Source organism: Stegastes partitus, unplaced genomic scaffold, assembly GCF_000690725.1.
Source record: "Stegastes partitus isolate 25-593 unplaced genomic scaffold, Stegastes_partitus-1.0.2 Scaffold399, whole genome shotgun sequence".
Classification (NCBI taxonomy): domain Eukaryota; kingdom Metazoa; phylum Chordata; class Actinopteri; family Pomacentridae; genus Stegastes; species Stegastes partitus.
Window position 1 is genome coordinate 367130 of NW_007578130.1, and position 14284 is coordinate 381413.

General features: G+C 46.8%; 1 protein-coding gene across 1 annotated transcript; it reads right to left on the bottom strand.

Moving 5' to 3' along the window:
* Nucleotides 1–1909: 1909 nt before the first annotated feature.
* dlk1 (delta like non-canonical Notch ligand 1) lies at nt 1910–9308 on the bottom strand. Its single transcript, XM_008285382.1, has 5 exons — nt 9257–9308; nt 8990–9053; nt 8368–8498; nt 7516–7657; nt 1910–2699 (listed from the first exon to the last, which is right to left on the bottom strand). Exons 1-5 carry the CDS (start codon nt 9306–9308, stop codon nt 1910–1912), a joined length of 1179 nt encoding a protein of 392 aa, XP_008283604.1.
* Nucleotides 9309–14284: the final 4976 nt, after the last annotated feature.

A 14284-nucleotide genomic window follows, 5' to 3' on the forward strand; every position in this document is an offset into this window, starting at 1 on the left:
GACAGAGACCGTTATCTGAAGCCCCTCCAGGCCCTGAGGAGGCGTACAGATGGAGCCCATGTTATCAGTCGCCTGGTAATCATAGAATTTGCCCCGAGTAGAAGCTTAAGAAGCATCAGAGAGCCAGGCAGCAGACGCTCCACTGGTTTCAGGACACTCAGGTGAGGTGCTGGACTTCACACTGTGAAACATCTGATGCACTCCATTATCCTTGCAGAGGATCTGATCTGGTCTTAAGCTGCCCGTCGGGTCGAGACAGCAGCGCTCAAAGCGACTGTAGATCCAGACAAACTACGGAGGTGATAGAAAACCAAACAACAAGCAGGATGTACTGCAAGCATCTGTGTCAGGTGACCAGTCCTTTTGATACACATTTTATTAAAAGCTATAGACAACAAAACACTTCTGGTCAAAGTACAACAACAAATCATCTCAGAATAAATATGTGAAGCTGCATCGCTGCCCCGTACGGAGACGCCACGTGGACATCGTCACGCTTCACTTACGCACATTTAAGCCAAAAACTAAAACGTAATCCTGTGATGTCATGAGCACAAGATAAGCGGCCAGTCAGAGAGCGATGGTACACAACGGTCACAGTCCAACAGAACCACGTCTCTGGATCATGAGAGGGGAAACATCCTGATCCTCGAAGCCTCAGTGATCTTTGTATCACGGGTTTATGCGGTCTGTGACATCACACGCGTGTGCAGCAGACATCTGTTTTCCATACTCTGACATACATTTAGTATTCATGGAAGTCTCTCCGCCTCCTTGCAGAGCTGCTGTCCATCTCATGCAGGAGGCTGACCCATAACCCTGAACGGGCCGTACACCACTGATGAGTGAGGAATTAGCTCTGGAGTTCCAACAGTTAAAAGCAGGACTGCCAAATCTTATAAAACCTCAGAAACTGCAAATGAGTTTTAGAACGATCGCTCAGTGAGGAGAGGATGTCTGTACCGACAGATGGAAATAAAGATGTGTTCGTCTCTATACGAGCTTTTACTAATAAACCGTCTGAAATGATTCACCTGCAGAGGGAGGCGACTGGACGCTACGTGTGAAACTAAACGAGCTTCTGGTACATTCAATAATAGGTTTACGTAAGAATAACAACCTGCAGGACGGGAAGAGCTAAAGTGGCAGCATTATTACTATCATGTTCACGTCACACACTGGACACACTCACTATGAGGAAAAGGAAAAGCCTCCGTATGCTTCATGGCTACAGATAATTCTCTTGATTATTTTTTAAACCTTCTGAGCACTCAGCTTATGTCCTGAAACGTGTTAATGATTTTAACCCATTAGCTTGTTTCATTGGACAAACCAAACACAACCCAGATGTTTATCGTCGTATTCGACAAACGAGCTGCAGCGGATGAATAAATCATAAACTGGGCTGCAGAATAATTGATCAGATTCCTGTTAATCAATGAATCATTGCAGCACCAGCAGCAGTTCTACAGTTTGTTAACAAATGAAACGTCGGTGCTCATTTTAATTACAAACACTCTGAACAAAAAGCAGCTTTGATCTAAAGTGTTGTAAATTAATTTCTCATTTCTTAATATTAACTTCAAAATCAGCAAAGTTAAACGATGACGCTTTCTAATTAAAACGTGGGCTCAGGATGTTCCTATCAGCTCCAGGTGCTGTGAGAGAAGCAGGTTTCATATCATCACACACTCATGTTTCTAACTGTGATATGATGATAAGGAACGTCGCGTTCGTCCGTCTGCTCCACAACACTTTACATTCAGACGTATCCCCGGTCGGTCCGGGATCCGTCCCGTTAGAAACTAAACTGTACAACAGTCGTAGTATTTCGCTCGCTGCTATTTTCAGACATTCATATGAAGCTCCTTCCTTCAGAAGGAGCGGTGAAGAAGGAGAGACGCTTTCCTCAGATGGAGGTGTAGTGTCTCCCAAAGCTGGTGAGTCTGATCTTCTCCGGCAGGATGATGTTCACCGAGTGCTCCGGCTCTTCCTGGCTCGTGCCGCCAGCTTCTCTCAGCAGGTGTTCCCTCTGCTGCCGAACAAGCTGGCTGTACTTGGCGTTGGCCAGCCACGCCTCGCAGCGGCCAAAAAACACGATGCCGGTGGTGCCCAGGATGACCAGGCAGGTGAGCAGCGCCAGCATGCCGAAGCAGACCAGCTGACCGTGGGTGACCAGGACGCCGGACGAGTGCACCGTTTCCTTCAGGGTGATCTTGAGCAGGTCCCTCTCGGGGGGCCTGAGGAGCTTGTGGAAGGCGTGAGCGGGGAGGGAGTAGTGCTGCGGCGTCAGGGCGAACACCCGGTGGTCGGCGGGCCTGGCGCCCACCGGCTTGGACCGGGCCTTCGGTCTGTGCTGCAGGGAGCACGTGGGACCCGTAAACCATTTCTGGCAAACGCACCGGAAGGTTCCGTCAGGCTGACCGACGCAGGCGCCCTCGTTGGCGCAGGGCCGGCCGGCGCAGGCAGACAGGCTGCTGGTGTCGTTGCAGGTGAAGCCGGTGAAGCCGCGTGGGCAGGAGCACGTGAAGGCCAGGCCGTGGCTGGTGCAGTTGCCACCGTTGAGGCAGGGGTTCGGCTGGCAGCTGTCAACGGCCATCTCACAGAAGTCTCCGGAAAATCCAGGGGGACACAAACAGGAAGAGCGGACCGCTGAGCCGTCGGCATCCATACATGTGCCTCCGTTCTGACAAGGAGAGCTGGAGGACAGAGCGGCACAGTGTGAGCAGACAGCAGGAAACAGGCCGTCCTGACTGGTACACACTCTATCCTGGGTTATAAAGACAAGCAGCGACCTGATGGGTTCAATCATATGAATGTAGATTTGTAAAGGTCGGCGTTAATGCGCTGTGTCTTAATTCATCATTCATATGGTCCCTCAGGACATCTTTTAAACTGAACATCACTGAATAGAAGGTGTCTGCTGATGTAAACTCCTTTTGCTTGCATGCAGAAACAAATGGTGATGTTGGACAGAAGCTCATTTCTAAAGCTGAATGAACTCTTTAAAAACCCACTGAATGAGCAGAAACATGTAAAACCTTCATCAGCTCAGAGACTGGATTGAGTTTATAGAGAACATCAGTTCATGATCAGAAACCTTCTTTCATGTTGGGAAATAAAAGGCCGGTCTTCTTTTTATTCACCTCAGTAGCCTTCAAGCTTATATTCTTAAGGTAGGTCAGACTCTAACAAAAACTCCTACTCTTAATTATTTAGCTTTATTTTTAGACGTCGGCTCTCAGAGGTCGCCTGCAGACGCTTCATCTGTCAGGACAGAGACGTGTTGGTTGGAGGAAGCAGAGCAGCAGATAGTTTTATTTATCTGATCAACTTTAACTCTGGTGCCACAAATCATTATCAAAGCTGCTTCAAATTAGGTTTGACACCCAGAATAACTTCCTCCTCCTCACGTCTGCACCGCAGAGAAAACAGCTCGTTATCGTTTGACCAACTTTTTGATTTGTTTTATTAAATCGTGCCACGTGAAGAAGCTCAACTGTTATTATTAGTTTTGATTAAAGAGGACAAAAGCACATGTTACACACATATCTACACTCCATCAAGCAGTCACACAACATGGTTGTTAAAATGAATGATGTGAAGTAATTTATCATTAAAAACTAACACAGCTTCTTATTTTATTTTATCTTTTTATCGGCAAAACTAAACCTGACCTGATTCCAGTGAACATGGACTTAATATCTAAATGAAATGCAGCTGCTGTGTTGTGATAAATGCACATCAGGATGATACTGGACTGCAACCAGTGCTTATCTAATTATCTGTTAATCTGCTGGTTATGCTCCTGATTAATGGCTTTTTCCACTGGACAGCAACAGAGACCCACTAAAGCTGCCTGTCTGACTGAACAACACCTAAACACATTCACTTTAATATTACTGGACAAATAAAAGCAGCCTCCCAGCTGAGAGGCTTAAACTATCGTAATAATTCCACATTTACTGAATTAATTGATCATCAAAATACCTGCCAGCGATCGATTGAGCTGCTAATTGCTCCACACCTAGAGTGACGCTGATCGGTATTGTGATATCGATTTCAGACTCGTCTTCCTGCGCTAATGAAAAACGGCGTGGCTCATCCTCCGCAAATTAAAAATCTGTAGCGCTAACAAGATATGAGCGAAGCCTCGGCGTTGAATCTGCAGTAACGCGTCTGCAGCCACATCTGATCAGAGCAGCTCCACAAAGTGCACGCGCTGATGAACGGATAAGAAGTAATCAATAACTCCAACAGTGGCTCGTGTAATTACACAAGTCCCTAACACCCAGTCTCTGGGAGTCAAAAGAATAATAGCGCTGGCATCCTTTCCAGACATCTCTGGTGCCTCATACAGGAGCTGATTAATGAAATCTCATGCAGGCCTTTTAATGGAGATGAATTCCCCCAGAACACCGGCGGAGCTCCCGTCGCCTCACTGTGAAAATTAGACCCCGATGATTATACTGTGGGAGGAGGAGGAGAGCTGAGGATTCGCTAGCAACTGATCCGTAGGCTATTGAATTTGAGGTATTTCATTCAAGTCAATAACAGGCTGCTGGATGGAGAACAGACAGGGTGGGCTTCAGAAGGAGGCCGGCTCTGCCTGCATCCCCAGAGAGCAGGAGGAGGATTGTTCAGAGGATCCGTCCTGTCGGGGATCCAGGAGCAGACGGCTTAAAGCGATGCTCATACGACAAAACATTCTCATCACTTGTTCTACCAGTTTGCCAGAACCTCGTATTTCGAGAGCTCGTTACGCTTCGGCGGCGTGCCAGCTCTGGCAGGACGCTTCGAAGGTCGTTTCCTTCAGAGGACCTGAAGGCCTGCTGCCTCCAAACGAACATGAAATTAATGAAGCATTCAGGAGTTGAAGTAAAACATCTCCAGGAATTTGCCCTCGAATGGTTTAAATAGTGTTAAAAGATAAAAGTGGTTCGTTTGCTTTCACGTCAATGTTGAAGCTCTGCAGCAACTCGTCGGCTCTCCAAACAGATAAACGGAGTTATTCAAGCTCGTTACCAGTTTTTACATTCAGGAGTTCCTTTAGTGATTAGTCCAGTCCAGACTGGGAGTGCTGGGATGTTTCATCGTATTCTAAATAAAATGTTCCAGCTTTAGTGTGAGCGGGTTTACATCAGTTTAAAAAGAAAATGAGTGAGAATAAAACCCGTTTAGCACATTAAACTCAAAGTTTAGGCGTCTAAAGTAGCTGGAGATAAAGTAAAACTTAACAGAAAGCCGTTTGCAGTCCGTTAAGTCTTCGATCCACAGACATCGGCCGGCGCTTCGTCTCCTCCCTGGTGATGCTCTCCCAGGTCTTCACCACAACCAGCTTCGTTGTTTGGTGTTCACAAGGTGGAACCCAACCGCATCCCGTCAGGATCAGCCGACTGAATCCATCCGTTAAAGATATTCAGCCTGTTAGCTCCGGATGGCCGTCCTCCTGAACCGGGCCAGCTAGCCAACGTGTTGTGCGTCAGGCTAAATCTGAGCACACACAGGCGGCTCTGTTGACGCCGTGTTTGTGCTAAATCCTCCGAGGCTGTGGTCCTGAGTTTCTCTTTTGATGGTTGACGGGGAAACAGAGCGCTCTTGGCTCGCTGTGCAAACGCAGCCGTGCATGTCTTCATCATGCAAATCATCTTCCATGTCATTCACATGACAGCTTCCTGAGCAGAACCCAAACGCTGGTTCTGCTCCACTGAGATCTCTGCTGCATGTTATCTTTTTGCTGTCGTGTCGGCTCCTATGAGCAGAAACATTAGATAACATCCAACTATTTAAGGATTCTTGGGCAGCTGAGTACTTTTGGACCTTTGCAATATGATAACAGAACCGTGCTGATGTAAACCTGCTCAGATTAAAGCTGAGGTTTGCCACTAGATATACTATTCCGTGTTTTTTTTAACTTCAAATCACATTTGCTGAAGCACCGACCCTGAAGAGGAGAAGGACTGTAGCTGTACAGACCGGTGGTGTAGATGGTACATCAGGGTGACTGATGACCTCCTGGAGGCTGAACTCTGCTGACGATGTGGCGGTGATACGGCGCTCTGCTGTGATGTGGGACACCAGGACACGTCTGAATGTGCCGTTAAATTCTGGTCCTGGATGCTGACGGACGTAAAGAACACATCAGTGTCCTCCAGCTGGCAAAAAAATAATAAAAAGATGGTGTACGGAGGAGTTTTTGAGATGTGACAGACTTGTCAGAGGATTCTGATGCATTTGATGTTGACTTTAAAGGACGTGTGAAGTGGAGCTCATGAAGCTGTCCAGGTGGACCGATCCGGTAAAAAGGTGTCGGTCTGTGAGCGAGGGAGGAACCAGTGGACAATGAATCCACTGCAGTCGCTTCTTTTTACAGGATTCTTGTGTTTGAAAGCAAAGTTTAGAACCACAGGAATGTTTAATGCAGTTTTCTTTGGGCTCATTGAGCTCAATCCCATCAAACTCTGCTTCAGTTTTAGTTCACAGGAAATGACAACAAACCTAAAGTTCACGTTAAACCGAGGCGTCGCCGTAACACCAGGCTGCAGTTTGTTCCACCTTTAACGTCGAAGGCAGACATCTGTTATTCAGGTTCAATCATCAACGCTAACCCTGTAGCACATTGAAATCCAGGCGGTCTGAGAGGAAGTCAGACTCCTGCTGGCTCCATTTTCAGGCTTCAGAAAACTGAACCACTGTCCAGAGATTTCAGCCGATCACAGGGTTTGTCGCCAACAGGATGAGAATAAACGGCGACAAAGTCAATGAAATTATCGCAGTGAAATGAGACTTCAGGAGATTCAGGAGAGTCTGTTTGAATCCCAGGTGAGGCCACGAAGAAATGTTGGCACTCAGCTCGACTGTTCCTCCAGATGTCTGCAGCTTTAGTTTGACCTGGATTGAGTTTTTATTTTTAAATGAAGTCAGCTTTACCTTAAAAATGTCTCTGAGACTATCGAACACAGTGGAGTGTTTACGATTTTCTTTCTGAAGCTGGTAGAGACATAAAAGTGAGTGAATATTGGAGTTAAATGAACCAGGTGGCCTCTAAATGACTGATCATGTCAACAATCTGATGCTTCCTACACCTGTAAGAACAGCGAGTTCACGTCCAGCTAGCATCAGAACATCAGGACCCGACGAGCCGCTTGTTTGGTGACTATTGTGCACAACCACCACTATAATAATAATAATAATAATAATAATAATAATAATAATAATAATAATAACTGTTGTTCTGGAGCTCCACACCTCGTTTAAAAGTTTACTTTCTGATTAGTGTCTGTGGAGAGAATCAAGAGTTTGTGTTTGTTTGGCAAATTCACTGAAGCTGTCTGTATTTGTTTGTGCAGGGAAAAGCATCCCATAGTTTCTGTGCTAATTGACGCCGTTACCGGCTTCAAGCCTCGGCAATAACAAGTAAAAAGAAAGAAAGACGACAGGTGCTGCTGCTCCTAATGACAAACACATGGGTACAGGAGAGTCGTACTGCTCTAGTTAAAACAGAGGCGCTGGTACCCGTTGGTCAGGCAGAGTCCCCTCTTCAGGTGGCAGTCGTCTCCGGCGTAGCCATGGGGACAGATGCACAGGTATCCCCCCTCTCCCGTCTCTATGCAGGTGGCGTTACTAGCACAGGGCCTGGACGAGCACCGGCGAGTATCTGTGGTAAAAAAGGGAAAGACGGCATGCTGTTTTTAGATCTGCTGCTCTCTCCCTCCCTCCATGCCTCTGTGCCTGATTCTACCTCCCATCTTTGTCTCCTCTCGCTCACTACACTCCCCACAGCAGCATCTTGTCACCAAGAACAAAACTGAGAACAGAACCGCCGGCGTTACGGCGCCGATCGGCTCATATGCTCCAGCAGAATAAGAGCTGCGCCGTGTGTCGATAAGGAGGTCAAAGAGAGCCACGAGCCCAAAAAACCCAGAAGGAAAGCTTTTTTCTCTTCGTATTTCCTCTTTGTTTCTTCCTTTGCTTGAGGGGCTGCGAGTATTTCTTATGTGATCACGTTCACTGTAGATAGAAGAGGAATTATAACTACAGTCCTTCATCTGAACAGAGCGTCCACTGAAATGGAAATGTGACTTTTAGATGCCTTTAACAATCACATTTCCACAGCCTTTGATGTTTTTAAATTCATAATAAACGTCTTGATTAAAGGCGTAAATGAAGATCACAGGAGTTCATAATCGTGATGTTTGCCGTTCTGTTTCTGCGGTTCAGTCCTCTCCAGCTCTGCCTGTTTGAGCTGTGCTCTCCAGAGACCGGCTTCACGCTGCCGTGTCCCCGAAGCTCAGTGACTCACCCTGAAGTCGGCATGCCAGGAAAAGGAGGCAGATAGGAGTGTGTGGGGAGCGTAATGAGACTCACCCTGGTCACACAGGCTGCCCACCCAGCCCTCCTGGCACACGCACTGCCACGCCTTCTCACATGTGCCGTGCAGGCAGCCGGGGAAGGGCACGCACCGGTCACAGTTGTCCCCCTGCCACCCCGGTTTGCACCTGAAAGAGGAGGGACAAGAACAATCCTGGACTATTAATATACCACCCACAGAGCTGCAGCAGCAGCCGGCGCTGCTCCGGTCTGCATCACATCTGCATCACATCTGCATGCTTTGGCTCCTGAAGTGAAATCAAACCACTGAAGTGACCTCTGATGAAGCAGTAACTGGTTAAACTCTGTAAACGCTCCACAGTGACAGAATGCATTTGTGCTCAAGCTTTCACCAACATTTCAAAGCGGGCAGAGAAGCCTATCTGTTCGGATAACAGTGATTTTTACTGATCAAACAAATGACTGACTTGGCAGCGAACACAACACGGGCGCCAAACAAAATGTAGAAACAAAACAGAGGGATCCAGTTGGCTGGACCGCCATCGCATTATTCTGGGGGAGGAACATTTACTGCTCTGCTGATTTATGGAAATAGGGTTGCAAAAGCCCACAGGATACAGGCTATCATCTGCACAGGAATCTGAGCCGGCTTCACTACCTGCACTTCCCCGGCTTCTCACAAAACCCATTTTCTGTATCGCACCCTGCGCTGCATTCCCAACCTGTGAGGAGACAGAGAGCAGGAGACAGCAGCATGTTGGCATCACACACAAAGACAGCAAACATTCAGAGCAATTAAATATTCATCTGATGGACTTTCTTTTCCACGTTAGGAGTAAATCTGTTGTTTTCTACATAAAGAAGACTTTGTTTTGCAGATGTGTGGCTGTGGGTTGTCTCAGCGGACTGATGCACATCTCATTACCTTTGGCGATGCCTGTCACGAGCAGAACTAAGACCACCGCTGTGAGACGCATCGTAATGTTGAGGAAGACTCTTTGTCCTGCAAACACACACACACACAGCAGGTTGAGACCTCCAGCTGTGTGGAGGAGCCACGTTTTGTTTTCCATCTAAAAATACATCTCATTATTCAAAAGTTCATTTGTACAAACAGAAACCAAACCCTGAATGGAGAAATAAAAATGATGCTCTATAGATATGGTTGAACCTGTGTGGAGCTTCTGGCTGTTTGGTTAAATATCCAACAGCAGGAGGTGGAGAAACGGTACAGCGAGCTGCTGGAGGTTAAATTTAACTATTTTAATATTTTTGGGGAGGATTTCTTTTTTTCTCATTTGAAAAAAACAAAAGCAGCCTGACGCACCTGAAGCACGCGTCTGCCTCCGGAGGTGTCCATTACGCACAGGCGAGCAGAAAAGAGAGAGAAGCCGTTCAGTTTCCTAAATCTGCACATTTAGCCTTAAAAACAACAACTCTCCAGTCAGCTGCTCACCTATGTCGCCTCGGCGCTCTGCCTCCAAGTGGCTCCGCTCATATCTCACTGGTTTTTTCTTCTTTCTTTTTTTAAAATCCAGGCGACGTGTTGTTGGAGGTGAGACCACAGGTGTACCGGAGCTCTGGCTGCTGGAGCTGCTGGACCTGGAGCTTTTGACGGGACTGCTGCATCGCGCGGCGTCCCAGCGCAGCTCGCTCCTCCCACCGTGTGAGGGAGGACGAGCGCACCAGCGACCCTCCGGAGAGGCGCGCGGCCGGTGAGCGGTCCATCAGCTGACCGGGTTCTGATGCGCACCTTGGTGAGATCTCCTAAAATCATCATTAACAGGCAGAAAACAGCTTTCTTCTCCTCATTTCTTGTTTGTACCTTTAGATTAGCCACCAGGGCCAGTATAGGACCCTGTCCAGGACCTTCATGCTGCCATGCGCAGAAGGTCTTTCTGGGTCATCTGTTGGTGTTCATTACAATTATAACATGTTGAATACATTTTCTGATGAGTTGATGTATTTTTGGCTCCAAATGCACGACACATGTCCCTCTTTTTATATTAAAAAAATATATATTCAAAAATAAAAAACAACAGCTGCCACCTGAACCAAATGGGTCCACAAGAGTCCTGAACAGGGTTAAGATCCAAATAGATACAGAACAAATGTACTGAATCAGAATCAAGCCTTTCTCTGTTATTCTGATTTCTATTCTGGTGCTGGGTTATTATCAGCAGCAGCTGAAGCTAATTGAAGAGGAGCTCATTACTTGATCATCATTTATCTTTATTATACGTTGATTGTACGTTTTGTCTGAACGTTCTGACAGAAGCTGGGCTGGCAGCCTCTAGGTGAGCATGATGATGGAAAACCAGCAGCTCTAGTCTGTGAAATGTATTCAGATATATGTGGAAAACTAAATCAACCCTGTTCATGAGCAGTGAGCTGCGTTTAGCCAGAACCGACCATCACCTGACCAAACCAATAAAACTTCAAATGCAAGAACATGGAGTCCATCATAAAGACTGAGAAAGTATTAAGAATTACTGAAGTTAAAGTAGCGCCCTGTACAAATACTCCATCACAGGTACATGTCCCCCCAAAAGAAAAACTGCTCATAAAAGTACAAAAGAGGATTCTGTTTATCATACATATTAAAATAAATCTCATTACTGATGCATTCGAGCATCGTTTCATGTTGTCACAGAGCTCAGTGTTTAGCCTGCAGCCTCATACCTCATCAATCTATGATGAGTCTGGTTTCTAAAACCTGAAGTAAGTAGTTGGACTTGGATTAAAGAGTGCAGTGCAGTAAAGTAGAAATACTCTGCAGAGTACTTCCAGTAACTGAGTACATGTCTCTCACCTTTGCGCTGCCTGAGGGAGGAAGCCAGACTCACTGTTCAAACCCATATTGAGTGACTTCCTTCCACAGCGCCTACCTGTCACACATAATAATGTCCTGCTCTATTCTTAGGCCCCTTATTGCCATCCACACTTCCCTTTATCCTTCCCAAGGGCAGCCGCCGGTGTTTTCCTCCCCACCAAGTGTACGACTTGGTCTAAGGGCCTAATTATGAGTTTCACCTCTCAGACGTTATTAGATTAGAGACACAGATCCTGAAAACGTCGGCCGAGCCGCCGCTCTGTTGCTGCTGGTGTTGAAGGAGAATCATCAGCGACAGCAAACGCTCATCATCCAGACGTCATTTAGCTTTTCTCTGAGGTCTGTTACTAACATGTCACCGTGAGGAGATGCCTTCTGGATTAAAAACAGGTGTGTGGGCTTCGGTCTAGACAGTGGGAGGCAGAGGGATACATACATGAATGCAAATAAGCAGCAAATCGATGCGTGTTTGGTTTTTCTTGAGCTGAATCGGGGCAAACGGAGTCTCCTCTGAAACAAGGGCATGCAGCTCTGAGCAGTCGGTGGAGGAGAAATGGATAAATCTCCCCAGATCTGGTGTAATCTTCTGAGGGGTCTCCAGTCTCACATCCCCCAGTTCAATCTGACCGCTGTGTTTATTTTCAAAACCTCCAGAGATGGAGCCCAGTTTAACATGACAGCGGTGATGGGATTCCCTCGGCCAAGATCCACATCAGGCGGCTCCTTTAATGAGACGCCTCGGCCTCGTGTGGGCTTTATTACAGTGGAGGAGTCATCCATGGATTAGCTTTTTCTTTTTTTCCTCCCCAGCGCTGATCTCATCTGATCTTTTATCTGTTTCAGTCCAGCGTGCTCTGGTTTAAATTGGACATTATGGATGGGAGGATGTGAGTGTGTGGATTCATGTGTGCCTGTTATAAAGTTATATCGGCTCCACGTCGAGCGCTCTGTGCATTAGAGTGTAGGCGCTATAGATGGAAGGCAGAGCTGAAGTGATCAGTCGATTGATTAGCAGAGCAGAGGAACACGGTTCAGGTCACTTCTTAAGCAACACGACGGAAAGTTTGTGCTGGTGTTTGGAGCTAAAAGCTAAAAGTAGCATGAATTCATTTAGAATACGCTGAGTCATGGATTCACCACCGAGCTAAGTTAGAACACAGTAACGTGTGTCAGGCACTATGTGAAGCTGTGATGAATATTTTTCTGACATTTTTCAGGAACAAACACTCAATGATCAACCTAATCATCAGCTCCAGTCTAATCCCTTGATCTGCATTCATGCACCAGGTGAAGTCTGAGCGTCGCTGCACTCGGACCGTGTTTCCAGTGATTATGCGTCTGCAGGGATCGAGCATTTCTCTCCCCCTCAGTCGCACAAGAGCCTTGTTTCTAATCTCCTTGAAGGTTAGTGCCACACTAAGCCCTCTCCCCTCTCCACACCACACAGATGAAGAAACATTACACGGCGTAGCGGCGCAGTTTAGCTCTGCATATTACCAGCGTAGATCATTTCATTTCAAATCCACCAGAGACCGAAATGACTTCACATGAATTCTCGGCACGCAGCCGCAAAACGAGGAAAAGTCCATCAGCAGAGTCTTAAAACCTGATGGAAGAAACGTCCATTCAGCTGACATACAGCAGCCGTGCTGCCGGTCCCGACACACTTCATTTCATTCAGGCCCTCACACGGCACATGTTTGACTTGAAGGAAATGAATCTCGAGTGCTGAATCCTAAACACCGTTAGCCCGATAACAGCGCGTGGTGCGGCTGCCCGGTTCCCCAGCATCAGGTGTCTTTCAGGTGGATCATTCGACATGACGGCTCATTAGGCTGCAGATCTTGCCAGGTGGGACTCAACGGGACTCGCTTACAGGCCTGACAGCAAACAATAAAGCTGCCACGCCGCAGAATAAACGCACGGGAGGTCGCGGCTACGCCGGGCAGACAAACATTCACACGAATGGAAAGGATGTGATGCTGTTTTATGTTGGTTCGAACATCTGGCAACGCTTTGGATGGCAGCCTGCAAACGAAGGTGTGAAAATGCTGCACACACGAGGAAAGCTGGTTACCCAACGGCACACACAGGGAGGAAACACAGGCTGTAATCTTACAACAAGCGTGCAATTAGGGGCAACCTAGAAGGAAATTACACCATAATTTCTGCTTAAATCACCCAACGAATACAAAGGAATGACACGGTGCAGAAGGCCTGCTTACGACTGCAGCTATGATATGAAAAGGAGTCAAACTTAATGCTCAGTAAAGAAATGTTCATTAAAACCTGACAAAAACATGATGTATTGACTTCCTGCGTCGCTGAGAGCTCGATGCTGTATTCCATTTGCTTTCTAATAAATCCCAATGGAGTGCGTTTCTGAGTGAAAGTAATTGTGTTCGTCTCCTTAATTGTTTAGGAGATGATGATTGATGATCAATGTTTCGTTACCTAGCAACAATAATGTACGCCATACTACAGGCAGTGGCTTCCAGTTCACCCCGTCTGGCCACCCAGTAAAGTTTTACTGCGTCCTTTATGCATATCTGTCCTCAGATAGACACCATAGGAGCTTTTTATTACCATATAATTGGCTGTAAATGCCATAGAGCACGTGTCTGTATTATACCGTTAAACTGGAGATGATTCTGTGTCGAAGAACTTTATGTGATTCGTGCAAAAAACCCAAACAGCTGTAGCTGCTTGTAACGTCAGGCAGCCTGAAGCCTTCGGCTGACGATAGACAAAGACAACAGTTTTCAGTGGGTTTGGTTTCTCGACACCAGCTCTCGTTGTTGCACAGATTTCATCATGCCCCCTGGTTGCATTATTCAGGCTGCAGCCCTCTCCGTCTCTGCCGGTGACATGCGGGAGCGCCAGAGAGGAGACGTGTGTGTGATTTGTTGGCTAATTCTATTTTCTGGCTTCCAAACTTCCAAACACGCAGTAATGAGCTGCTCAGGAGAAACCTCGCCCGCCTTCAAGGATGAGCGGTTTATTTAATTGCGCGACTAGGTGAAAGGTGAGAGATGGAATCGAGCTCTCATATCCTCAGTGATTTGGATCCTCATTTATTTTCTCTTCTGCATGACTCCCGATTGTACAAACAAAACTTGT